This window comes from Camelus ferus, chromosome 1, assembly GCF_009834535.1.
Source record: "Camelus ferus isolate YT-003-E chromosome 1, BCGSAC_Cfer_1.0, whole genome shotgun sequence".
In the NCBI taxonomy this organism is placed as follows: Eukaryota; Metazoa; Chordata; class Mammalia; order Artiodactyla; family Camelidae; genus Camelus; species Camelus ferus.
In genome coordinates, this window is record NC_045696.1 from 119169644 (window position 1) to 119196878 (window position 27235).

At 43.8% G+C, this 27235-nt stretch overlaps 1 protein-coding gene across 2 annotated transcripts in view; it reads left to right on the top strand.

Moving 5' to 3' along the window:
- The window catches only part of RFTN1 (raftlin, lipid raft linker 1), a 177807-nt gene that overhangs the window by 61922 nt on the left and 88650 nt on the right, over positions 1 to 27235 (top strand). For both annotated transcript variants that reach the window (XM_032488952.1, XM_032488943.1), the window contains exon 3: positions 7847 to 8033. In XM_032488952.1, the coding sequence (XP_032344843.1) occupies positions 7847 to 8033 (187 nt within the window). The remainder of the gene's footprint in view (positions 1 to 7846; positions 8034 to 27235) is intronic.

The window sequence follows — 27235 nt, forward strand, 5'->3', positions numbered from 1 at the left end:
ATGGAATGAGCTATGTTTTATGAAAGCAGGTTGCTGGTTGTCGGGCCCAGGGAGGAGAATGAGGAATAACTGCTCAGCAGATACGGGGTTTCCTGATTTTAGAACTAGGTAGAGGTGATGTTTGTACAACATTGTGAAGGTGTTAAATGCCACTGAATTGTTCACTTTTAAATGATTGATTTTACTTTTAAATGATTGAATTTCACTCTAATTAAAAAAGCAAAAAAGAATACACAGTATTTTAATGGTGTGATCTCCAGAGCCTGGATATGTATGTGTATATATACACATTTTTCAAGTTTCAGAAACCCAAATTTACTTGATAAAAAGATGACAGAAATCTGAACTTGAAAAGCCCTAAACTGAAAGTTTTATTCCAAAGATTTGGAAATGGCACCGAAGACCTGGGCTGCAGACGTGAGTTTAAAAATTGAATTCCTATTCCTTATTTATACAGTGAACACCCCCCCCCATCGAAAAATTATTGATTTTAGTGTTTTGTTCAATTGAATCTACTGTGAAGTCCAGGCAGATTGATGTTCAAGGAAGGGTGGCCTTGAAGGAACTTAGAGAGGGGGAAGAAAAGATGTGGTGGAACAATGTCATTATCAGCTTCACCTGAGAGGGAGATGGCCCCGGGGGAGGGTGTCTCCCTGCATTGGGCTCCTTGGTGTTGACAGATCAGCTAGGGGGCATAACTAGAAAAGCAAAGTCGGACTTTGAATAATTAGGTTAAAGTCACATATGATTGTTACTCCACACGGCGACTTCTTTCTTGGATGGCGACTTCTTTCTTGCGTTGGACGCTGGTACCTTCCCCATGATGGAGTTTCAAGCAGTGGAACCCTTGCTCTGGCTCTTCTGCAGATGTCTGAAGGGCTTCGTTTCCAGGGAAGAACCAGGGCTGCAGAATGTTTTTGCTAAACAAAACACAGCCATAGCAAAAGCAAAGTCCACTTTATCCCCGGAGTGTTAAGAAATGTGTGGTTTTTGTGGATTCTGTTTTTTTCCCCCTGTTTTCATTCCTTTTTTTTTTTTTTTAAACTCTTGGAATAATGGTTTATTTATTTATAGGGAGTTATTTTCTGAAAGAAAAACAAACCACTTATTTCAAAAGATCTTGGGACTCTCCTGCTCCCCAAAGTACCTTTCCAGCAGTACTTTCTGTATTTTGATTTTTTAGAAAGCCTCTTATTGGTAATGGAATGAGGGGAAAAAAGATTTGCAAGGGATTTAAAATCCGTGGTTCTAAACTCTTTGTTCAAGTCGACGTCAGTAGAGAAAAGGGAGGAATTAGATGATTCCTGCAGACATATCCTTGAAGGCTTTGATGTAAGTCGTGACAAGGTATGAATGAACAGTGGAGAGCTCTTTAGTGCTCCACTGAGGGTCACGGCGTCCCCTGACAGTGCCACGATCGGGGTGGGAAGGGTGTGGGGTACCCGATCTCCCACGTTTATCAGACGCCCCAGCCAGACTCTGCAACCTGCCAAATCTTGGCTTTGGGCCACATGGGGTTGAAAGTCAAACTGGACTTACTTGCCAAATCTAAAGATTTAAGAGTTTCTGCAAGGATCCAGGTTTCTGACTTCTTGAAGGTCAGAATGAGAAGTTCTGACACCGTGAGACCCACGTGCCCCTTGGCCCCCACGGGCACCAGCCTAGAAAGACAAGGTGTCACCCTGCTCGGCCAGGTGTGGCTTCCGTGTGCCTTGTTCATCCTCTGGCTCTGTCTCTTGCTTACTTTATCCGCCTGGGCCCTGCGGCCCCAGTTCCTGGCCTTGGGGTCTGTACCAGACTCTCTGCAGGTCATGAGTTGAGACCCAGCCCCCTGTCTGGGCTGGTTGGAGAAGCCAGCTAGAGAACTGGGCTTTGCACGGCAGCAGAGCAAGTCCCCATCTGGGATGAAGACAGCTCCCCGGGTGGGAGCACGGAGATGTCCAGCCTGGACCAGGCTTGCAGACTGGTCGCTGTAAATAAAGTCTGAGGGACATGACAGGTTGGAAAGTAGATAGGGAAGTGTGATCTTCAAGCAGGCCTTGGGTGGTGACACTTCCTCAGACTGGAGAGGGACGCTGACCGCGACAGCCTTGTCGGTGTCCCTGGTCTCTGTCCAGCAGTGATGTTCGTCCTGCCGTGTGTACCAGTAGCAGATCTGAGTCCCGTCTGACTTTCCGTCTCTCCACCCCCCTGCATGTGTGTGCTTGTTCCATGTCCTCATTTTGGCTCTGGTTTGGGGGAACTCTTTCAGTTCATGATGGAAACATTGATCGTGGTACCTGATGTCACTTCTTAGCTACAGACTGGTACCTTAGTCTCCAAACTGAAATAATAAAGTCATTGCATATTCTAGTTGGAAGCTCCTTTTGGAGTTGCCTATCCAGGGTCTGCGTGTTATAAGCGAGGGACCCAAGAGACAGGGTGGGAGCTACATGACTTGCCCACGGTTACGTAATTTGTAAACGAAATCAGGCAAATATTACAAAACAAAAATAGTGGCGATGCTATTCTGATGAGTAGGGTGAGAAATCGCCCAAGAGGCTACCATTGGTAGGTTTATCCAAACAGATAAGTCATTCCTTTGCTTTGCTAGTAATAATACTGGGGGATTGGTCACTTTACAAGAACTAGAGGTTTTTTTTTTTTTTTTCTAAGATTAAGGTTCAGAAAAAACCTTGAAATTAAGGCTTTTAATCATATTTACAATAGATGCCTTTTTAAAATTGCAATGTTGAGATTCATTTTTATTTGTTTTTTTTTTTAACCATGAAACTCAACTTGCTTTGACAGCATGCGTCCCAAAAATTATAGCCATGAAATCGCCGAGTGTTGACAGGAGATACATCTTTAGGTTTTAAGATAAAAATTTGAATGGTATTATGTTTTATTCAGGAAGCATTTAGCTATAAAGCAGTTGGTTGACTAATATATTTAGTGCACTGATTTGGAGCATAGAGGTGCTGGGGGTGGGGGGGGACAATACGGTCCCCATACTGTCATCAGTGGCTGCAGCTGGTCAGTCCCCCGTGGACGGCACCCCATCCTCTGCTGCCTCCACCACTGAGCTGGGTGGTTGTGAGCTTTATCTTTACACGTCCGTCACCCTGTGGTTCCCGCAACCACTCTGTGATGGAAGACAGGCCGGTGCTGTCACCTCCGATTTATATGTGGAAACTGACTATTCATGTGCCCAGGATTGACGCCAGTGGGGACCGTAGCTGATCCAAGAAACGCAAGTCTTCTAAACACATTGCCTGCTTTTATTTATTTATTTACTTTATTATTATAGGGTGATGCAGAAGTGGAGAGGAAATATACCAATGATCAAAGTCTTCGTAAAGGCTTATTTTACTGTAGCAGTAAGCTACTGAAATGCGTGAAACGTTCACAAAACACTGAACTGCAGAGACTGAGTTTGGGGTCTCCAATGTGACGGCACACAGATGCTTTTTATGTATAAAGTTTAATCAAAGGAGAGAGGGGGTCTTAGGGCTGTGTCGTATTTTTAGGTTTGGTCGATATTATAAAATTACCCTCCAGAAAGGCTTCCACTCCTACCTAAAGTCCGTTCTGTTTTTCAAACAAAACAACCAGCGTCGGTGCCACACAGGGTCGTACCATTTTGATCCTGTTGCTGCTTGATGTCTCCCTTGGCACAACCTACATACAGGCCAACTCCTGTCATTTGCGGCCCTGGAGAAAAGTGCAAGAGATGGGGGGCTGGGCTGGCACTAGGGTGAGGCCAGTGAGGCAGCGTTTTTTAAAAAGATCAGTAGCACATCTGTGCCTATATGAGAGCTTGAGGCAAAAGGAAACATCAGTAATAAAGAATAATCATAATCATATAGTTATATAACATATAATTTTATATATATATAATACTAAGTAATAAAGAGCCTGTCTTAGGGGGAAGGTATAGCTCAACTGGTGGAGTGCATGCTTAGCATGCACGAAGTCCTGAATTTAATCCCCGGAACCTCCTTTAAAAAAAAAAAAGAGCCTGTCTTTAGTAAACTTTTGGATAGTTTGTTCGTAATAGACTTTCTGCATTGATTTTTTCCCTTTTTGACATATTGCGTTACATCTTTATCTTGGTTACTGAGTCTTTGGTTCCTCGTTCAATTTTGCGCCTGCAGGAGTGCCTCCTTACTCACCTCCGCCTGGGCTCTGGGCCGCCTTGGGCCTGGGGGTGCGCACAGATTGGGAAGAAGCACAGTAGGCCTGGGGCTGTCTGGGCAGGGACTGCCAGGGGCTTGGCTGTGGGAAGTTGGGGTGCAGGTCACAGGTGGGCGTGTGCCCTTAGATCCATAGATCCCCTGCCTGTTGGAGGAGGGCCAAAGGGAAACCCTCTGCAGAGTAGTTCTTAGCCTCTGAATCTCCTGCAGAGCCTGTGAGGGCACAGATGGCTCCGATTCTGATTTGGTAGGTCCTGAGTGGCACCCAGGAGCCTCCATTTCTGGCAATTCTGGGTGCTGCCCCTCTGCTGGACAGAGGAGCAGGCTCAGAGGAACCCTGCTCCAAAGCACCAGGTCTGGGAAAGATATTTGCAACTGTGATCACAAATAAGAACTAAATTTCCTAATATATAAAGAGTTCCTACAAACCAATAGGACAAAGATCAACAACCCAAAAGAAAACTGGGACCCCTCTGGCCCACCAGGTTTCTGTGCCTGGGAGTGTGGAGGGGCTTGGTGTTCTTTCCAGACTTACCTTTCAGTTTTTCATCTGGCAGCATATCTAGAATGTACTCTTCAAGGGAAAGAGTGCATACTTCTCAGCTCTCCTGGTCAGCCCTGGCTCTGTCCCTGTTGTTAATGGAGATTTCTCCAAGGTGCCGGACTTTTACTTTTTTCCCCCTGTAAATTTCTTGAGAGCTACAGTAAAGAGTATTCTTAAGTACTCCTAGATTTTGTTTTTAAGTTAGTTTTAAGGTAACACATTGCTTTAAAAATAAATTTTAAAATTTAAATATATTTTTACATATAAAGAAGAAAATTAAAGTGTTTCATAAATCCTCCACTCAAATGATTTCTGTTGATGGTAATAGTACTCAAAGAACAAAGTAGAACTACCTTTCCACCCTCCCCTCCCTACTCCAATCTCTCCAATATTGATGTTTTTGTGATTTCTTCCAGAAAAAAATTCTTATTCATGTCCCTCTATACTTCTGATCTTTTAATGTAAGAGTATCATGTGATAAACCCTTAGACACCTTGTCTCTTAACTTAGTAATGTGTTTTAGGCGTATTTTCAGTAGCACGTAACAGGTTTACCTTCATTTTCTTAATGGTTCGTAGGATTCATCATTGGGGTGTCCCAGTGTTTAGCTAGCCCTCCAAAGAACTCTTTGGTTCTAGGTTTTTGCCATTGCAGTGACCCTGTAGTGAATATCTTTGTCCATATATCTTTGAGAAACATTTCTGAGTCCAGCCATGAGCGTGATACCCAGCAGTGAGTTTGCTGGACAAAGGGTGTGTGCACTTTTAGGTTTGAAGGCAGACACCACATGGCCCTCCAGAAAGGTTCACCCCATCATCCGTGGTGAGCATGCCTGTTTCCCCAACATCCTTACCCGTGATGGATATCATAGAAGTAAAAGGAGGAAAAAAATCTATGCCAATAGCAATAAAATATAAAATAACTAAGAGTAAACTTCGTAAGTGTGCAGTATCTTTGTGAGGAAAATTTTAACATGCACCTGAGAGACCCCCAAAAAGTCTTGAATAGGTGAAAGTTATGCCATGTTCTGGGGTTGGAACATGTAGCATGATGAGAATATTCATTCTTCTTCAGTTAGGCTAGACTTTGGACATGACCCAAGAAAAATATCAGCAGGATTTTTTTTTTGAGGGTGAATTTGATGAGCTGATTTTACAGACCATTTTGAAAAACAAATAAGAACAGACAGGAAGCTTCAGAAAATAAACAGGAACATAGGAAGAGTCCGAAAATAGCCTGATTAGATACTAAAACAGTATGAAAGCAAAATTGTTAGAATAGATTAATGGATCACAGACATAGACTTAAATATACTCAGGAATATAATATATGATAAAGGTGACATCTCAAATCAATGAGGAAGAATGGATAAATTGGGGGGGGTGAGAAATGTTGAATTCATATTGCACAAATTCCGAATGGATAAAAGATTTACATGCAGAGAATGAAATCCATACTACAGGAAATCACAGAATTGTTTTATAATCCAGATCTCTCTGCTATGACATAAAACTCAGAAGCCATTGAAGGCAAGATTAATAAATTCAACTTAATAAAAAAAAATTCTTCACAGCAAAACCCATGTTATGCAGAGTCAAAAGATGAACAATAAATTGTGAAAGATGTTTGCAACTGTTAATACAGATAAGAACTAAATTGCCTAATATATAAAGAGTTCCTACAAACCAATAGGAAAAGGCCAATGACCCAGTAAAAAACTAGGCAAAGATTATGAACAGTTAACAGAAAAGACCACATAAAAAGCATTTAAACTTGGAATGTTTAATAAGAAAAACTGCGAAGTACATAATAAGAGAAATGTAAATTACTACGTCACAGGGATTTTTTTTTCACTGTGAGATTAGCCAGGGTCTGGGGAGAGAAATACCTTTATTCACCACTGATGGGAGGTAAACCTATCCAACACTGTGGGGGAAATTTGGCAGTATCTAAAAAAATTACAGTGCATTTATGTTGAGCAATTCCACACCTAGGAATTACCTTTTTTAGGTATACTATTCACGAACGCAAGTAAAATCACATAGGAGCGGTGATTTTCATTGCAATGTTGCTTATAAAAGGGCAGGTTGGAATCACCTGTGGTCCATTGCACAGTGGGATGCTTGTGCATCTGAGAGAAGGGTGAGGAGGAGCTCTGTGTCCTGCTGCCGAATGATCTGTAAGGAAAGGATACTGTTAATTGATAAAAATGGATAAAAAGCTGGGTCTGTCTGTAACATCGTCCTAACATTTATGTAAAAAAGAGAGGGAGATACACGTAATCTTATTTGCTTGTGTATTATGATTATGAACATGGATACAAAAAGATGGATAATGTCGACTGCCTCTGGGGAAAAGCCTGAGAGGTGAGGAATCTGGATGGAATACTTTTCACTGTGTGCACACATGCATCTTCTGACGTTTGAATCTTGTTGACCCCTCCTAAGAAACTTTTTTAAGTCCAAATTTTAAAATAACTCAATAGGTGAAGAACATTTATTTGTTTTGATACGCATTGTTCTAATGCTGAGTTAATTTGAGTATCCTTTCAAATATTGATCAGCCTTTCACCCTTTTTAGGCAATTGCTTGTTCATGAACTTTGCCCATTTTTCTTGTCTTTTTTTTTTTTTTTTTTGAGTTGTTTTTGTTTGGTTTGGTTTGGGTTTTTTGTTTGTTTGTTTCTGGTTTTGTTTTGTTGCCCTAAAATTAGGAAATCGTCTTAATTGTCACAGAAGTTTTGTCCCAGTTTGTCTTTGTTGCCGCTGCTTTTTGCCACCTGGCAGTTTTACATTTGTGTCCAGTTGTCATCGTCTTCTGATCCTCCTCCTCCTCCTGTGTCTTTTCTTTCCTTTTTGTTTTTTGAGGGGTAGACATGACTGTCCCAATGTGATCTGAGAAAGCTGGCTCTAGAGTTAAGCCGCCCAGTCATCAGTACCCATGCGGGAGTTGGAAAATAAAAGGCCACTTACATGTTTCCTTGAAGACAGTCGTTAGGACTGGAACAGACTCATTTTAGTGGGAGGTGACCCAGAGATCTTCTGGGCTGGGGCGAGGGGAGAGGGATGCGCCTGGAGGGCAGCTGGTCTGGGTGGGTCTCTGACAGCTTCCCCTCTCTCCACCCCCAGCGGAGCTCCCGCGGTCCTCGGCCGTGAGGCTGGCCTCCCTCCGGGACCTGCCCGCCCAGCTGCTGGAGCTGTACCAGCAGGGCTTCTTGCTGGTGGCCCTGCACCCCTTCGTGCAGCCAACCCACAAGCAGGAGAAGACACCCCTCGAGCACATCTTCAGGGCCATCCTGATCAAGAAGACCGACAGGTAAGGCCTCCGAGGGTGGGTGGTTAGGGTAGCATCCTGAGGTTTGTCGAGTGGAGGAAGGGAGGGGAGAGGTTGGGCGGATGTGTTTGGAGTTTGCACCTGTTCCCAGGGCCTCTGCCCTCTGACAGGTAAGGCCAGACGTTGGACAACCAAAGGGTTTCATGTGTCCTGCTATTGTCCACACGGACAGCGTAAGTAGAGAGTTCATTTTACACCCTTTCCTCCTTTAATTCATTGGACTACACTCAGCTGGAAAAATGTCTCCGTTGAGGAGGTGTACTCCCAAAATGAAGCAGCTAGTACAAGTATAATACTATTCATCTGAAAAGCATGGCCGGAAAATACATTCATTTTGGTTAAAGCCTATATCCAAACTGACCGTCCTCCCCCATCCTCTAGAAAATACTTGAACATTTTGAACCCACCATAACGTTCTGTCAGTCACTTGGGAGGAAAAACAAAATTCTCTTGAATCAAGTGCTGTAATTGATTTGGTCTTGATTTTGATTCTCATTTCAGTAAGGCTTACCCGTTTGAATGCTTACTTAAATTTTTATTGGGTCTGATGAAGGAAAGAGAGGTGGAGATTGGTTTTGCAAAAGGAGCACTATTAATTTTCAGTGCTTTTTTAAAAGCAGTGAAGGTGGGATAGAAGGCACATTGTGATTCTGCTGCTTTCATAAAAATAAAAACAAAGTCTGGCAGAGGAAATCAGATCTGCCTTTTGCCCAATTATGATGGGAGGAATGAAAGCGTGTCCTGGGTTTTAAACAGAGGGAGTTGGGCAGTTGCTCCTCCTCCTCTCTGGCTTTGCCAGCTGGACAGACGTCTGGCTGGTGAGCCTGGGAGGGACAGCTGTGGGGTGAGAAGCTGTGACCAAGATGGACTATTCCCTCCTGGCACACAGAGTCCTTCATTTCTTCACGGCTGATCAAGACCTGTTAGAATTTGAGGGGAAAGGGGGTGTCCGCCTTTGCAGACCCCTAGAATTACCATAGTTTTTGTAGAGCAAAACTTTTCTCAATGTCTGCCTTGTCTGTGTCTTGGTTCCTTTCTGTCCAGTGGCTGTGGGTCAATATCTGGTCAATTATAAGAGGAAATGGTCCTGGGAGCCCTGGTGGTTTTAGGTCCTGCTGACACAGAGGATGTGCATGAGGACGAGAGGTCACGTTTATTGAGTGCTTGGTGTGTGCCAGGCTTTGTCAGTGTCACGGCATCCTCATAATCAGCCTGTGAAACAGGTCCTGTTTTTATTTCCATTTTAAAGATGGGGAAACTGAGGCCCAGGTGTGGACTTAGTGATCAAGGTAACACACATGGCTGCAAGCATCCTTCCAGGCAGGCTGACTCCCGTACCTGCATCTTAGCCCTGATGGGAAGCACCTGCTGGGTTCCTGCCCCCAGGATTCCTGTGGACAATCCCTTTATGCAAAAAAGTGGGGGAAGGTGTGTTTGATTTTTAGATGAGATAATAACGTCAGTACTCCACCATTTCCCCACTCAGAAGTCTTCGAATCAATCAGAATTTCAGAAAAGAAAACTTACTGTGTGCCTTCCAGGTTCCATAAGGCATTCACTGACTGGGCTTCAGTGTCTCTGTTCCTTGAGTCATTCTGTTGGCCTTGATGTTTAGAGGGGACAAGTCCACTTCAGTCAGGTCCCAAGAGCGTCCCTCAGTATAATTCCACTACAGGTGACGTTAGCACAGAACTTCCCATGACGTCTCCTAAATGTACTTGATTCTAAATGTAAAGATGTCTTTCCCCCCCCCTGCTAGGGAACAGCACTTCTCAAACTTTGTTGTGCCTCTTGTGAGTCTCCCAGGGGTGTTGTTCAAATGCAGAGTCTGACTCAGCAGGTCTGGGCTGGGGCCTGGGACCCTGCATTTCTAACACACTCTCAGGTGATGCTGAAGTGGCAGAGGGTGTAGGGACCTGACTGCTTCTTGTCTGGCTCCGAGCCCGGCACGCACCGGCACCACTTGGCCCCCAGGGAGGGACTGGAGGACCAGTAGGAAGGCGCATAGGGTGCCTGGCTGGAGGGCCTGTGCTCTGTGCTGCACTCGGCTACTAGCAAGGGGTCGAGTGTGTGGGGCACATCAGTAGGTTTTTCTGGGCCTTCGTTTTCTAGCTGATACCGTGAGGGATCTGTACTAAATGACTTGCAAGACCTAAACCAGCTCTAAACTTCAGTCTGATTGGATGAGGTGGGCTTCTCTTTGGGAGTGAGCAACGAAGACCCCGCTTTGGGGAACAGTTTATTCCAAGCCAGCGATGGAGCTGGGGTGCTCATTAAGGGTTCTTCCCTCCCACGAGGACAGGCCCTGAGAGAATGAGCTTACCTTCCAGGAGAGAAAAGGGGTCACGCTATGAAGAAAAAGGAGGCGCAGGTATCCAGAAAGATTTCCAAGAAAGAGAAGATGGCCTTCTCCTTCGGTTTGAGTTCACTCTCGTCCAGAGGGTCCAGACCACCATGACTTTAATGAGGATCCCGGCTCTTTAATAAGCAGAGACAGAGGAAGAGTTGCTGGGGTAACTTGGCGACAGGCCTTTCAAAGTGCCCCTCATTGCGAAAGCTCGGGAATTTGCCAGGTAGGGTGATGAGAATGGAAACTTGCCATTCTCACAGCAAAAAATGACCAAAAGAACGTCCCCTCCTTCCATCACCCCTTAGTATTGGGTGGGAGCAGATGTGGGGAGGGGCGGGGCGGGGAAGCAGAGTTAATTTTAGAGTGCAGGCATTTTCTCTCCTAGCAAGTGCAGTTAACTGTATGTTTTTACATCCTGAGGAAGAGACCCCCATGCTCTGAAAAATAAACAAATGAAACCCAGCAGAACCCTTTCTGTATCAGGCAGGAGTTAAAGTAGTAAAAAAGGAAACAAAGGAAATCCTGGGTGATTAATTTTTAATACGGGCAGTTAATGATGTTTTTCACAAAGTCTGCCAAAGTTCTGACAGCTATGGATGCTGGTAAATGAAGCGATCTGCTCTCAAAGGAGACGTAAGTGCCTGGTTAGTATTTGCTGAGTAGACCTCATTGGAAGAGCCCCACAGAAACTTACAGATTATGATAGATTATAGATTTGTGAGGCAAACGAGGTGAATAAGTGAAAAGAGCGTCTGTCCCTCCTTCCTTAGCCGGCTCTTTGGAAGACTGAGCGATTTTTAACAGACTGTATAGTTTCATTCATGCTGATTTCTAAGTACAGTTAAGTTGTCCATTTTTTTTTTCGGGCAGTTTTCCTTAGAACACGTTGCCAAAGATCTTAAAACTTGATGGCTAAGAGAAGTTATTAAAATGTCACTCTGATGTTTCAGGAGCGTGGCTTTAATTCTAGGTCGTTTTATGGTTGTAGACATAAGTACAGGAATGTGTGTGCCGCTCCATTTTTCAGCTGTTGGACTGCCGTTGTCCACACGCAGAGTGAGTTCAGGGTGTCACTGATGTGTTTTTTCCATCACTAATGGGTTGAAGCCATTTGGGTCCAGGTCTCCTGGAATAATGCCTTATATGGTACAGGGAACTGGGACATCTGTGCCCTCTGGTGACATTCATCAGGTGCCTTTTGGCTTAGGGTCAGGGAGTGGGGCACCCAGGGGCGCTGCAGCTAATGCTGGGGGTGGGATTCTGAAACCCTCGTGGAAGGTGAAAAACGCATATAATCAAAGCTGCCCTGGACAATCTCTTTAATTGCCCATGAAATGTAATCCTTTAACATCTCTCTACCCAACAAAGCAGGTTTTCCTTCAGGACTAGATCGGATTGGTGTTTCCAACAGTGAGCCCCGTGGGGAATAAGTTGATTCGGGTTTGTCGTGAGTGTTCATTAGAATCATACCTAGGGGGTGAGATGCTCGCGCCTAGAGAGGCTTTTGTGGGAACTGAGACCGAGGGAACAGAATCCCCACCCCCCATCTCACAGCCATTCTGGAGCACATCTGCCTGTGGAGGAGAATAACTGGGGCCGTTTCAAGTGGTAAACGTTTCCTCGCTTTCAGCGAGATTTTTCTAAGATAGATGTGCAAAGATAACTCCGAAGAGCTCCCAGATCTCAAGAAACTTCTCTGCTAGGGGGATGTCAAGTATATATGCAAAGCTAAACCTGTGGGTCTCAGTTTTTACTTCTCACCAGGAATTTGTGAATGGTGGGGCTTTAGAAAAGCATGCTCTGGGTCTGGGATGATGGGTGGATTTGAACGGGGGCACCAGTGGTGGGAAGGGCTTCGCAGTCAGGGGTATTGGAGCCTGAAAGAGGAGACCATGAGGATGTGGGGTGGCTGAAGGACGAGGTCCAGAGGGAAATGGGAGAAAAAGCAAGAGAAGCTTGGCGGCTGGGTCTGATGGCCCCTAATGGCTGGGAGTTTGAACTTCATCCTGGAGTCGGTGGGGAACCACTGCAATATTTTTGTTTTGTTTTAGAGTAACAGCCATTAGAAGTGCTGAGTTTTCAGAAGTCTCAGAGGGGAAGCCTCAGAAGGGAAGGAAGCAGAATCTGAGGGAACACGGCATCCATCATGGGGGGAGATGACAGGTAGCTAAAGTCGCTTGTAGTAAGAAGGGGAGGGTATGGGTCCCCTAGGAGGAAATATTGGATTTAATGTTTATGTGGAAGGGGACTGCCTGGAGGAAGGGAAGAATCGACATCTGAACGAGCTTTGGACTCCGAGTGTCTGGAAAGAGTTACTGGAAGAGGCGGGGGGTGGGGTGGGGAGGGGCAGGGGGTGTGTCTGGGTGGGATTTTCCCACGAGCAGACCCCCTAGAGGAGGCTTCACGTGCAAGTGATTAAGGAAGTGCTCCCAGAGGAATCAGTTAGGAGTGGGGACGTGGGCAGGGAAGGAGGGAGGCCAACAGGGTGCCGAGCCTTTGGGGAGCAGTGAGTCTACCTTGAGGCGGGGGAACTGGTTCCCATACTCCTGCATCTGGGGGTGGTTGGCCATGAACTGCACTGGACACTTCCAGGTCTGGGAAGCATCCAGGCAGAGCAGCTCCAAAAGCCAAAGAAGTGGGGTTGGATGGGGGTGCACAGAACCAGGAGGGGGGATGGGGGGCCTGGGTGGAGCACGACAGCACCCGCCTCCAGAGGAGATGAACAGCAGCAGTGAGTTGCTCTGTTCCAAACTGACGCTATGCTTGGCACCTGAGAAGCTCTTCCTCTCCGACCGCACCAGCAAGCTGCCCTCCCACTGACTCCGGCCACTCAGTGTCACGTGATACAGAGGGGGCCAAGTCTTGTGGCTTTTTTTTTTTCCTGTTTTATTTCCAGGAAAGCAAATCTCAGCAAGTGTTCAGCTTTACCCTCGTGTCCCTCTTGGGGTGGGAATCTGAAATCTTGAAGACTCTGCCTTTTTTTCTAGGGCAAGACTTGCAAACGCAGATGCCTAAAGGGGCCAGGCTCCTTGAGTGGGGGCCCTTGGGTATTGGACAGCCGATGCTTGGCTCTGCCCCATTGTTGCCAAGTGTTGCCAGATCTTGTACTTTTTTCAAGAAAAGCCAGAGTTTGGATTTGTATGTGAAAGCTCTTTTTTAAGCATTGCCACACTTTTTCAAAATAATGGGGTGTATCCCTGACTCACCCCACTGGCTGCCATCATGCAGTCTTTTAAGATTTCTGAGTGATGCATGCTTCAGTGGACTTCATCGTCCCTCCTCTGACCTGCCTGTTCTCCTCACTCACAGCCATCACCAGATTTCTGACTCTACTGTTACTGTTTTTCAGTTGTCTGCCCTCCTCCCTCTCCCCTTTGCTAAATCTTCTTTCATCTTTAGGTTCCCATTACTTGCTCAGAGTGCCAGGTGCTGACTAGGTGTTGCTCAATAGAACTTTCCTGATTGGAGTAGAATAAAACCATGCCCTGGAATTTCAGTACCATCTTTCACTAAATGACCATAAATTCATTGCAAGATGGGTCTGTCTCTGGTGTACGTATTTAACCAGTACCCAAAGTGCATCTTGTTAATGCAGCCACACAACACAAACCCCGAGTAATGGAAAAATACACACACACACACACACACACACACACACACACACACACACACACACACACACAAGCACACACGCAGAAGATCCGTTCTTTGCCCAAATAGCAGTGGTTTTCCAGAAGGGTATATGTATGTTATTTTTCGCTCTTTTCTTTTTAAAAAACATCCAAATGATGGCCTTCAAAGGAAGGGAAGTCTTTGTGGACCTTAAGTGGACTACAAATGCATTCATTACATTGCCTTTTTTTTTTGTTTAATAGCCTACAAGATAAAATGAACATTTTCTTTGGCATTTGAAAAGGGCAAAATTGGGAAAGTGTGAAATTACACGGGAACTGAAAGAGAAAATTCTTTTAAAAATTATAGTCGAAAGCGGCCCCTTTAAGTGGCCTTGTGTCTCTTCCTGTCTAATTTCCACCAATTACTTTGACTCTTGGGACAACGATGGGGCTTCTCAAAAGAGGTTTCACAATTAAATGGAATGCACAGGGGGTGGTGGCGCCTTCTGGGGTGTGCCCTAGAAAACGCTCGCATGCGAGGCTGGGGTTCGGCCTGGAGCGTCTGATTGTTGGAATCGCACGTGGGGAAGAGAAGCAACGCCGGGCTTAGCGGTGATTGACACGTGTTACTGGCGGGGAGAAACCGCAGCAGCTGGTGCAGTCCCAGAGAGCAGAACGTGAGGAAGGGGGATTCAGTCCTTTTCTTCAATCAGAGGGGGAAGAAGACGGTAGTTGTTGAGCACGAAGGTCATTATGTGGGGTCCAGATGTCGAAGGGCCCCTCTTTCTGCTGGCTGGCGTGGTCTCGTCCCCCCTCAGTTTTCTCAGGCTTCCCGAGGTGTTGGGAGGACTTGATTAGCTCTCTGGGGCTGCCACCTTGCTCCCGGCAGAGCTGTGCAGCCTCACCGAAGACGACCTTAATGAATTCCTCCTGTCTCCCCATCTCACTCTGGAGTGACACCCTTCTCTGGCAGGCTGGTTTCAGGATTCACTGTTAATTATTGTGTTTGCACCTTCCAATCTAATATGCCAGCGCAAAGCCACCTTCTCTTGGGGAGAGAGAGCTTTTTCCAATCCACACCCCTAAATGGCTCGCTTCCCCATGCTTACTCTGTCTCCAAGTGTCGGCCTTTATCCCAGTGGAGAGAGCAGCGTTCGCGGGCAGGCTCCTTTCCCTCCCCTGTTTTATCATGGTGCTTGATTGCCTGTGTCTTTCTGCCACATTTTATATTTTATTTATTTTTTGTCTCCTCTGAGAGAGAGAATTAGCATACAAGTGATTTCCAATCTTTCTTGGAAGTCGTTTGGAATGACAGAGAGCAGCGAGCAGGTACCCAAAACACAGAAGCACAAATACTGAATTTCTTTGAAGTTTCCTGTTGATCTTGAAACCTATGCAAATACTACAGTACCGTGAAATGTCTGTATGTGTTTTAAAATAAAATAAAATAAAATAAAATAAAATAAAATAAAATAAAAGCCCTCTCCTCCCAGACGTCCACACAATTTTTTTTTAATTAAAATGGGCTCTCCAGGAAGGTTTATTCTCTGGCATTGCGGAGGTACTCCAAGGACACTTATTATTTTGAGAGCCATGCAGGTAATTTAGTTGCAGTTTCTGCGTGTTAGATTTTCATATTTATGTGCCTATCCCAGATTAAATTTAGGACCTCTGATTGTCTTCAGGTATTCGTGGCAAAGTCTTTCCTGTCCCTCTTCTTTGTTCATCAGAGGTAACTTAGATGGTGTCTGTTTCTCAAGCTAAGCAAGAGATGAAGGGCATTACCAGCGTTGGGGTCTGGGAGAGACTAGTACTAATTCAGTTTTGCATTTTTCGCTTTGAATGCAGTCGTAGGTGAGAAATAACTTCTAGATCCATAGACGTCCATGATGAGTGTTTGCAGTCTTCTTGAGATTTTGAAAGAATGACTGTCTCTGTAATCCATCTTGCTGCTTTCTATAATTTTTTTTTAATGATTAAAAGACGGGCCCATTTCACAAAGAGGTAACTGCTGTAATAGGATGTCGTGGAATACAGTATTTCATTGGCTTCCTGTTCAGGGACCATGCACTGGAACTTTAAAATGGCCACAAAAACTTTAAAAACCAAATTAGGAACTCGTATTCACATGACACCTGTTTCTGAGGGGCTGAGAGCTCTTTTGCTTCATTCCTGGATGTGTTAAGTGTGATCATTTATTCTCACTACATCCTCATGATGGTTGTTTTCTGGCGGCTAATGTTGGTTGAAAACATGATGCGTTCAGCAGAGGTTTTAGACTGACTCTATTCTGTAGCTAAGAAGTACTATCACCTTCCTTTATCCCTGCTTCCCATTTTATATCCTGGGAAAATTAGACTGAAAAAGTTGTTAGCAACGTCTCAGTACTGACGTGTGGGGCGGGGAGTGGGAGGGTGTGGTGGGGGTGGGACTTCTGTACCGTCTTCCAGCTCACAGGCCCCGGACCTTATGGAAGCAGGCTCAGAGAATTCCCAGCATCCTCTGGGCTTTGCAGTATCCCGGTCCCCGTAGCCAGGCTGTGGGACCAGAGGCTTGGTTATCCCCAAACTGGTTTCAGGACATAGGGCTGCACTGCTCACCCTCTGGAGCCCCCAGTTGGCTCCACTCAGCAGGCTGGCTGGGTCTTGTCAGTTTCTCCCCTAAAGGGGTCCATGCAAATGATGCTTCTAAGGCCATCAGTGTGGTATGTCCCTCTGTTCCCTGAAAACAAAATCAAAATGTACTTATTAGGTGTCTGTGTCTTCTAAGGTATTGCCTGTATTAGAGAGACAGAGAAGCAGTCTCTGCTCTAGGGTGATTTAAAACGTATGCCACATGTTAAAATTTTCATTGTCAACTTCTGTAGTTGAAGCCCCTGAAATTGCTCTGTCAGGTAACCTTGATTTTAACAGAAAGGGACCAAAAAGCCCACTTTTCTCATGAAGAACATTGATAGGTTTGCAGGCACTTCTCGATGTGATTTCTCATTTACATTGCTGGCTGTAATGGCTACCATTGATTTACTGCTGTGGCCAGAGTCCTTGGTCTTTGATTTGTGAAAGCCAAGATGAGGACTGCAGGACTCAGGCTGGTGGTGGCTTCTCCAGAGTCACCCTTCTGGTGGCCAGAGGAGCCCGTATTCCCGTCAGGATCCGTCCACTTCTACCACTGTTGATTTGTTAACCATTAGGGTTAGGGTTTGGGTTGATTTCTCAACCTCCATAGTTTCTATTGACATTTCGGGCCAGGGACTGTCCTGTGGATCATACAGTGTTCGCCAGCATCTCTGGCCTCTGCCCATGGGATGCCAGTAGCAAGCACCCCTCCTCCCCACCCTTTCAGTTATGGCAAAAAAAAAAAACGTTTCCAGATGTTACCAAATGCCCCAACGGGCAAAACCGCCCCTAGTTGAGAACCCCTGGATTAGAATTAGGGTGTGAGATAGGGGTCTAACTGTATCTTCTTCTACTTTTGTCAACAGGCATTTATTGTATTAACCCAACTTTGCCGCAGAGTGGAATGCCATCTTTATCATAGGTTGGATTTCTGTATATACCCCAATTTATTCCCCATTCTTTGTTGTTCCTTTGATCTATTTATTGATTTTTGTGCTAGATTACATTCTATTTTGAGGCAATGAATTTGTGGTGCGTGTTAGTATCCAGTCAGGCCTTCTTCTTCTTTTTAGGGATCTTGGTGACTTGTGCATATTGATTTTTCCAAGTATAGTTGAAAGTCATTTTCTCCAGTTCCCAGTAAACCCTGTTGAAATTGTAGTTTCATTTACATATTACTCTGAGAAGAATTTCTACCGTGAATTTTTAGAACATAGAGTTCAGTATTACTTTTGGAAGTCAGTTTTTTATTTTAGAGCTTTGTGATTATTCTGAAAATTCTAGGTACTATCGGGACCAGTGGTTGTCAAAGCGGGAGAGACATACCCATGTTGGAAGAGAACTGAGGCTTCTATGTGTGTTAATTTATATTGGAAAATGAGGAGAGAAAGTATGCATCGCTAATATTTAGCATCCAGATTGAAGCTGGTGCCCTGGCTGGGTGCAGACGTCAGAGGTCCCCTGTCCAGGAGGGGTCCTGAGGAAGGCTGAGTTCATAGGAGCACTTTCAATTGAGAACTCAGGGAAGTGGATTTGTGGACCGTTTTTTATAGTTTTTACTAAGTTAGCCATCATGAAATACACACATGGCTTAAAAAATTCCTGTAAAGTGATTGCAGATTGAGGAGAATATAGAATACTGGTGATGTAGACATGAAACCCGCCCCGCTCCCAGTCCTCTCCCCCCACCCCTTACACACACACACACACACACACACACGCACACACACACGGAAATGGCTACACTGACCCTTCTCTCACTGTGTGTAAGAGTAAGATAAAAAAAACTGATGCCTACCTATTCAGATCTGACAGAAGATGGCCAAAGAAATTTTTGACTCATCAAGAAGACATTTTGAAGGGGGACAGTATATATAGCTCAGTGGTAGAGTGCATGCCTAGTGTACATGAGGTCCTGGGTTCAATTCCCGATACTGTCATTAAAAAAATAAATAAATAAATCTAATTACCTCCCCCGCCATTAAAAAAAAACTTAAAAAAAAAAGGAGTTCTAAGAAGACATTTTGAAATGTGGATTTACTTCCACGGTTATTAACAGTGAATCTCATTTTGAGTGTATATGACACCTTGAAATATTAATTATTAATAATAATTTGAACCTCCTGTGATTAGACTTTTGAAGTATTGCTTAGTTCATCTGTCTCACATCTTTTAAATTTCGTGTTTCGTGTGTCTTGCTTTCTCACATGTGTGGGATGCTGCTGCAGTTGTACTCAGGAGATTTTGAGTGACCCACAGAGCTTCTGGGTCACACTGGTGGTTCCCGAAGCTGATGGAGGCTTCCTGCTGGTCCGTGCACCAGCAGCAACAGCATCGCCTGGCCGGGAGGAGGGGACTCAGGAATGCAGGTTCCCGGGCCCTGCCCAGACCTGCTGGCTCAGCGTCTTCTCAGGAGCAGCGAGCATCCCAGGTGGTGTGCGTGCACGGTTCAGTGGGAACAGAGTTAAGCTGTGCTTTTCTGTGGGGGCACTGCTAGCCATGTGTAGCGATTAAAATTAAAATTAATTAAAATGAAAGAAAATGAAACGTTCCATTCCTCACTAACCCTGGCCACATTTTAGGCGGTCAGTAGCCACTACTCTCACGTGGCTACTGTACTGGACAGCAGAGATGCGGAACACATCCATCCTCTAACTCGATCAGTCAGAGGGTGCACGTAGCAGGACCCAGAACAGACAGGACTGAGAAGCAAACTCTAACTGGGACGTGTGCATGAAATGTAAATTAAGAGACTTCCCTGTCACTCAGCTGGCTGTGGCCAGTGAGTAAGGGGCATTCATGTGGGCAGCTACTGTTGTGATTTTTGTTTGCAAATAGTATGACTTTTCTGAACCAGTTAATACCAGGCAGACCTGCCTTTATTCAGTGTTATGTTTGTGATAAATTATTATTTACGCATTAATGCCGCAGTCAGTCCCTTCTCCATCTTCCAGAGCCAGGAGGAGCCTTACCAGAGTCACGAGGAAGCAGGACCTGGCCCCGAGTCCCATTTCTTGTGGTGGTCGCTCTGTTTGCTGTCATCCAGTTGGGTGGGGGCTGGATTCCTTTCCCAGCTGCACGACACAGGGACCAGTGGGGCAAAGCTGGTGTGTTTGGTACCCTTGCCTTGCGTTTTAAGGCTAAAGGTGAACTCCAAGCGTTGTGTGCTCGCTGGTGCCTTATCTGCCAGAGAGGTGGCTCCGGCTGCAGACGGTGAGACAGGATGTGGCAAGATTTCTCTAGAAGAAACAGCAGCCCTGGCTCGGGGGGTGTTGGCAGGGACATGCACCCTCGTGTCGGTGCACGGCTCCCCAGAGAGTGTGTGGTTAGGTATCAGTTGCACATCTCCCCTGTCATTTCTGGAATGTTCCCGGAGATAAACTTGGTAGTTCGGTCACGAGAATTTAACTTGGCTTTTTTTGGTTTTTTTCCTTAAGCATTTCTTAAGCTTCACTATTAGGGGAAACTTTTGACTCCAGCAGCTTTTTTTTTTTTTTTTTTTTTGTAGATTCGGTTGATTTTGCAAAGAGGAGGTCATAGAGATGATGAGATCTCTTTTCCCGGTGGATCTGAGAGCATCTTTGGGGAGCAGTAGTTTATCCCCTTCCCCCACCCTGGCCACCACCAATGAGCAGAGACAAGAAACATCTAAAATTCACTCCCTCTGTGGAAATCCTAGCTCTCATTTCTGCCCTCCTAAAGGAGGCTTCTCCCGCGTCCTACAGAGTGCCCCTGGCTTGGTCCTTTTGAGTCTGTTCTGGTATATTCTTTACTCTGAGGCCACCGTGACTCCCTTCAGCTCAAAGTGAACGTTGGTCCTGTCCTGTCTCAACAACCCCCATCCTCTTCTTCTAACCCCAGCTCTCACTTCCTCCCCAGCCCCTGCCGAGCACCCCGCAGCCATCCGTTCCAACAGCAGGTTCACCATACATTCCTTAGCTCGTGGTTACTGACCCAGCTGAGTTGTAGTAGGCAAGCCTCACTTTTACCTGTCTTTCACCAAACTGACCTATTGATTATTTCCATCCTGTAGCTCATGCTTGTTTTTCATCTACAAGCCCTCCTAATTCCTGTTCTCAATGCCTGAAATATCATTTTATCCATTGTCCCCCGGTGAATTTTCACACAGCTTCAAAGACTTCACTTACATGCTTCTTAAACTTTTTAAAAATTTCCCTGATCCCTGGAAACAATGGAGCTTTCATAGCACTTCTGTGTGGTTAGAATAAAGAGCAATATTGGATAGTTAGAGGCCCATAGACTCTCTTTCTTTTTCTAAAATTATTTTTAAAAATTCATTATTTATTAAATACCATGCTAGCGCGGTTAAAAACTCAAGTAGCTACCTTAATTTCAGACAAAGCAAGCTTCAGATCAAGGAAAATTACCAGGGATGAAGAGGGACATTGCATAAGGAAAAATGAGTCAATTCTCCAAGAAGACACAACAATCTTCAGTATTTATACACTTAACAACAGGAGGCCAAAACTGACAGATCTGCAAGAAGAAATAGATGAATCCACTATCATAGTTGGAGACTTCAGTGTTGCTCTACTGGTAATTGGTAGATCCAATCGGGTGAAAATCTGTGAAGACAGAAGAGCTGAACAGCATCCTCAGTCCCCTGGCTGTAACTGACATCTGCAGACTGCTTCATCCAACAGCAGCAGAACACACTACTTTTAACTCCCATGGAACATTTACCAAGATAGACCACATTCTGGGCCCTAAGACATAGCTTAACAAATTTAAAAGAACTGAGATCACATAAACTGTATTCTCAGACCAGAATGGAATTAAAGTAGATCTATTTCTAGGAGATAATTGGAAAATTCCAGAACATTTGAAGATGGAGCAGTGCACTTCTAAACAACACGAGATGAAGAAGAAATCTCAAGAGGAGTTGAAAAATATTTTGAACTAAGTGAAAATAAAAATATAACTTATCAAAACTTGTGTGATGCAGAAAAGCAGTATTTAGAAATTTATGTCATTGAACCCATGTATTAGAAAAGAAAACCAATCCAAAATCAGTAGTTTGAACTTCCACCTTAGGAAACTAGAGAAAGAAGAGCTATATAACCTAAAGCAAGCAGAAGAAAATAAATAATGAAAGTGGGAGCACAAATCAATGAAATTAAAGACAAGAAAACAATAAAGACAATCAATGAAACCAAAAAAATTATAATTTTTTATTATAATTATTTTTATTTAATCATTTATTTTATTTTTAAATTTTATTTATTTAATTAAATTTATTTATTTTTTGTTACTTAAAAATATTTTTATTATTGAGGCACAGTTGATTTACAAAGCTATGTAAGTTTCAGCTGTACAACATAGTGATTCACAATTTTTAAAAGTTATACTCTATTTATAGTTATTATAAAATATGGGCTGTATTCCCCATGTTGTACAGTATATCCTTATACCTCACTTTATACCCAATTGTTTGTGCCTCTCAATCCTCTCCCTTTCCCTCTCCCCAGTGGTAACCACTAGTTTGTTCTCCATATCTATGAGTCTGCTTCTTTTTTGTTATAGTCACTAATTTGTTCTATTTTCTAGATTCCACATATAAGTGATAACATGCAGTATTTGCCTTTCTCTCGCTGACTTCTTTCACTGAGTGGGATACAAGACTCTAAGTTTCTTGAGGGCAGGCTCTAACTCCTGCCCTACGTGTGATCAGTGGTCAAGAAGGTGATGCCATGAACAGAACAAAAAGACAACCTACAGACTGGAAGAAAATATTTGCAAATGATGCAACCGACAAGGGCTTAATTTCCAGAATATATAAACAGCTCATACAACCTAATAACAAAAAAACAAGCAACACAATCAAAAAATGGGTAAAAGACCTGAACAGACATTTCTCCAATGAAGACATAAAGATGGCCAATAGGCACATGAAAAAATGCTCAGTATTGCTAATTGTCAGAGAAATGCAAGTCAGCACTACAGTGAGGTATCACCTCACACCTGTCAGAATGGCCATCATTCAGAAGGTTATAAATAATAAATGCTGGAGAGGGTGTGGAGAACTGGGACACTTGGCGGGAATGTCATTTGGTGCAGCCTTTATGGAAAACAATATGGAGATTCCTCAGAAAACTAAAAATAGACTTGCCCTATGATCCAGCAATCCCACTCTGGGCATATATCCATAGGGAACTCTAATTCAAAAAGATTCATGCACCCCAGTGTTCATAGTAGCACTATATACAATAGGCAAGACATGGAAGCTACCTAAATATCCATTGACAGATGACTGGATAAAGAACCTGTGGGATACTACTCAGCCATAAAAAAGAATAAAATAATGCCATTTGCAGCAACATGGATGGACCTAGAGATTATCATACTAAGTGAAGTCAGGCAGAGAAAGAAAAATACCATAAGATATCACTTATATGTGGAATCTAAAAAAAAGACAAATGTACTTACTTACAGAACAGAAACAGACTCACAAACCTAGAAAAAAACTTAAGATTATCAAAGGGAAAAGTGGAGGTAGGGGAGTTTGGGATTCGCAGATACAAGCTACTGTATATAAAATAGGTAAACAGCGAGGTCCTACTGTACAACACAGGGAACTATATTCAATGTCTTGTAATAACTATAATGAGAAAGAATATAAATGTATAACTGAATCACTATGCTGCACAGCAGATACTAACACAACATTGTAAATCAACTTACGCTTCAATTCAGAAAAAGGTGAAGCAATGAATGAATGGATTTTTTTATGTCATTCGTTTTATATAATGTCCTGAAACTGGAAAAAACCTTCTTTTCCTTACACTGACAGATCTTTTTTAGATCTGCAGTTCATTTTTCTTCCTACTACTCCTTGTAAAAAAAAAAGTCGTTCTGATCATTATGCTTGAACCTGGCGTTGCCTTGAGGTACCCATCTTCAAATTCCTTCCCGTCTCCCAGAGATAGGGAATTTGTTCCTGTCAACTGACATTTAGTGATTTTTTTTTCTCTCATTGGACAAGTGCCTAGTAATCCAAGTTTAGTGTTTGTCACTATTTCTTTCTGATTATTTCTCCATGAAGCAAAAATAGCCCTATTGATGGACTGCACATTCTGTCTCCTCTCTTTCTATAACTCAAGTTCAAACTGTGCCTCATGCCCTGGGAAAAAGATGTTTCAACTCGTGGTCTTTGAAGCTATCTGAGGGATTAATGAGTTGATGTGAGATCTGTTACATGTTTATTATTTAAAAGAAGCGTGCGTGATAGTTTTTATTAACATGTTTATTGTTTAAAAGTATAGTTTATAATCCTTTTTTTTTTTTTCCCAACGGGCATTGGCTTTTTACTGGCCTGATTTCAGATCTGCCCGTGAGACCAGATCGGGTATTCAGTTCAGTGCTTGGCATTACATCAGAATTGTTTGAGGATGAACCCTTTGGCCTGCGACGATTTGAAAGGTTTAAAGCACCCATCAGCGTTCCAGGCTTTGGTCGCAAACACATTGTTTTTATGGCTTAGAAAACGTTGTGTCCAGCGCCTGTGAGAGCAGACAGGGGCTGTGTTGATGTCCCTGCTGTGGTCGAGGGGAGCGAAGCGTGGAGGCGGAGAGTCTGCCAAGTTTTTACAGGGGTTGAAATACCAGGGTCGGGTGTATGGGTCATTATTCTGGTTATGATGCAATTAGATAATCTGTTTGCTCTTACCCCTTGCCTGGCACCTAGCCTTCTGTGACTCACGCTGGAGTGTGGTGTATGGAACCCAGAGGGCAAGGACTCGTGGCCAAGAGGTCAAATTCAATCCCAAAGATGTTGGCCTACATAATAGCAATAAACATCGTTTGGAGCCACAGTTTGACAGTGGTGGCCAACATGAAAACATGGGGTGATGACTTCTTTTAAAAGAAATTAGAAGATCAGCCACATGGATGGACCTGGAGATTGTCGTTTAAAGTGAAGTAAGCCAGAAAGGGAAAGAAAAATACCATATGATATTATTTATACGTGGAGTTTTTTTTAAAAAGACACAAATGAACTTATTTACAAAACATAAACAGACTAACAGACATAGAGAACAAACTTATGGTTACCGGGGTAACAGGAGTGGGAAGAGATAAACTGGGAATTCGAAAATTGCACCTCTTAGGGAGTGATGGAAATGTTACCTATCTTGATTGTGGTGGTGGTTTCATGGGTGTACATATCTGTCAGAATTCATCAAATCGTACATCTGAAATACGTGTGGCTTCCTGCACAGGAATCATGCCATTATAAAAGGTGGAAAGGAAGGAAGGAAGGAAGGAAGGAAGGAAGGAAGGGAGGGAGGGAGGGAGGGAGGGAGGGAAGGAAGGAAGGAAGGAAGGAAGGAAAGGAAGGAAGGAAGGAAGGAAGGAAGGAAGGAGAGAAAGAAAGAGAGAGAGAGAGCTGGCAGCCCTGGCCTGGAATTCCTAGTATTGGCTGCCATTAGAAACCGCCCAGCTCACCCCAGCATCTCCCTGCTACGGTGGTGACTCGGTCTGGCCACGTGAGTTCACTCCTGCCCTGGGACTGGTCTCCTGGTGGTCCAGTTTCTCTGCAGCCACGTGGCTCTCAGAGATAGGAGCGGGAGAAAAATAGGAGAGAGCACATTTCTTGGCAGACAGAGAGACCATTCCTGTAGCTTTTATATGAGAACAAAGTATCTAGATCCTGTATTTTGGTCAAAAAAAAAAAAATCCTCTTTCACTCAGTGTTTGGGGACCTTGGAATTTGCATCCCTGGGTTTGACCTTCGGACCCTCCGGCTGCCTGGTCAGTGACCACACAGCCCTTGGCAGACGTGATAGGTGTGACGTGAGTGAGTTTGTGCACAGTTTTTTAATGACAGTTGATGTTTGTGTCTGAGTAATGAGGTCAGCGTGGCACAGAATTGGTGGTCTTTTATCATGGTCTTAAACAACTCTGACAGCTGGGGTTAGATGTGTTGGCCCCTAAGGGGCTTCAGCACATGGGCTCTTTGCTGTGCACATTTACGGTTAGCAAAGACTTGTGCACAAATGCTCAGGGTCTGAATCTGCCTTTATGTGTTTGTTTGACAAGCATTGATCTGAATTTTCCTATGTATTCACTTTCCTTTGTGGCCCAAGTCCCATTTGTAAGGTGCCAAAGGACTGAGGACAGCGGTTCAGGATGCTGAGAAAGTTGTGGAAATGGAGAGTGGTGACATGCTGAATGTATTTAACGACACTGAATGTGCACGCAGAAATGGCTAACATGGTCATATTATATGATGTGTATTTTGCTACTGTAACATATAAGAAGAGTGAGGAGAGCAGGGAGTGGGAAGGATTTTTGAGTTTTTCTAACCAACAAGAAGCACAGATTAAGTTCTCCAGTCTTACACTTCCTTAAAATCTGGTCTTTTTTCTTGAAGATTTGTCATCTTCTGAGAGATGACAATAAGAATTTGTCTTAGTCATCCTTGGCTTTCAGGACGTTGCATCTCTGCTCAGTAGTAGCCTTTCATTTCCTCTTCCTTTTAGAAACTCTGAAGGAGAGGGTATAGCTCAGTGGTAGAGCACATGCTTAGCATGCATGAGTCCTGGGTTCAATCCCCAGTACCTCCATTAAAAAAAATAATAATAATAAATTAACAAATAGACCTAATGACCTGCCCCACCCCCAAATTTTTTTTTAAGAATAAAGAAAAATTAAAAAAAAGAAATTCCTTTGGAATGGCTGGGAATTAACCCCTCTCAACTCTCCAATGTGTACAGGTGGGAGCCCCAGGATTTGAAATTGGTCCGAGGTCTTTTTATTGAAGTAGAGTTGATTTACCATGTTATGTTAGTTTCTGGTGTACAGCATAGTGATTCAATTATACATGAGCATATATGTTCCTTTTCATTTTTTTCATTGTAGGCTATTACAAGATACTGAATATAGTTCCCTGTGCTGTACAGTAGGACCTTTTCGTTTATCTAGTTTATATATTGTACTTTGTATCTGCAGATCCCGACCTCCATCCCCCCTCTTTCCCCACCTGATAACCATAAGTTTGTTTTCTATGTCTGTGAGTCTGTTTCTGTTCTGTAAATAAGTTCATTTGTCTCATTTTTTTAGATTCCACATATGAGTAATATCATATGGTATTTTTCTTTCTTTCTGTCTTACTTCACTTAGAATGACGATCTCCAGGTCCATCCATGTTGCTGCAAATGGCATTATTTTATTCTTTTTTGTGGCTGAGTAGTAGTCCAGTCGTACATACGTACCACAACTTTTTTATCCAGTCATCTGTCAGTGGACATTTAGGCTGTTTCCATGTCTTGGGTATTATAAATAGTGCTACTGTGACCATTGGGGCACACATATCTTTTCAAATTGGAACTTTCATCTTTTCCAGATGTATGCACAGGAGTGGGATTGCTGGAGCATAGCTAGCTCAGAGTGTGTGCATTTAATCTCAGTGTACTAGGTATTAATTTCTAGTTAAGGGAGGCTTCTGCTGGTAGTTAATCCTGCATCTCCAGAAATGCATTCTGTGTCCCTCTTTTTTCTTACTGATTCAATCCAGACCTTTCTGCCCTGTCTGTAAGTGGAAGCCATCTGGGCTTCAGTCCAGGGGAAGTTTGGTGCTTTCCAGTAT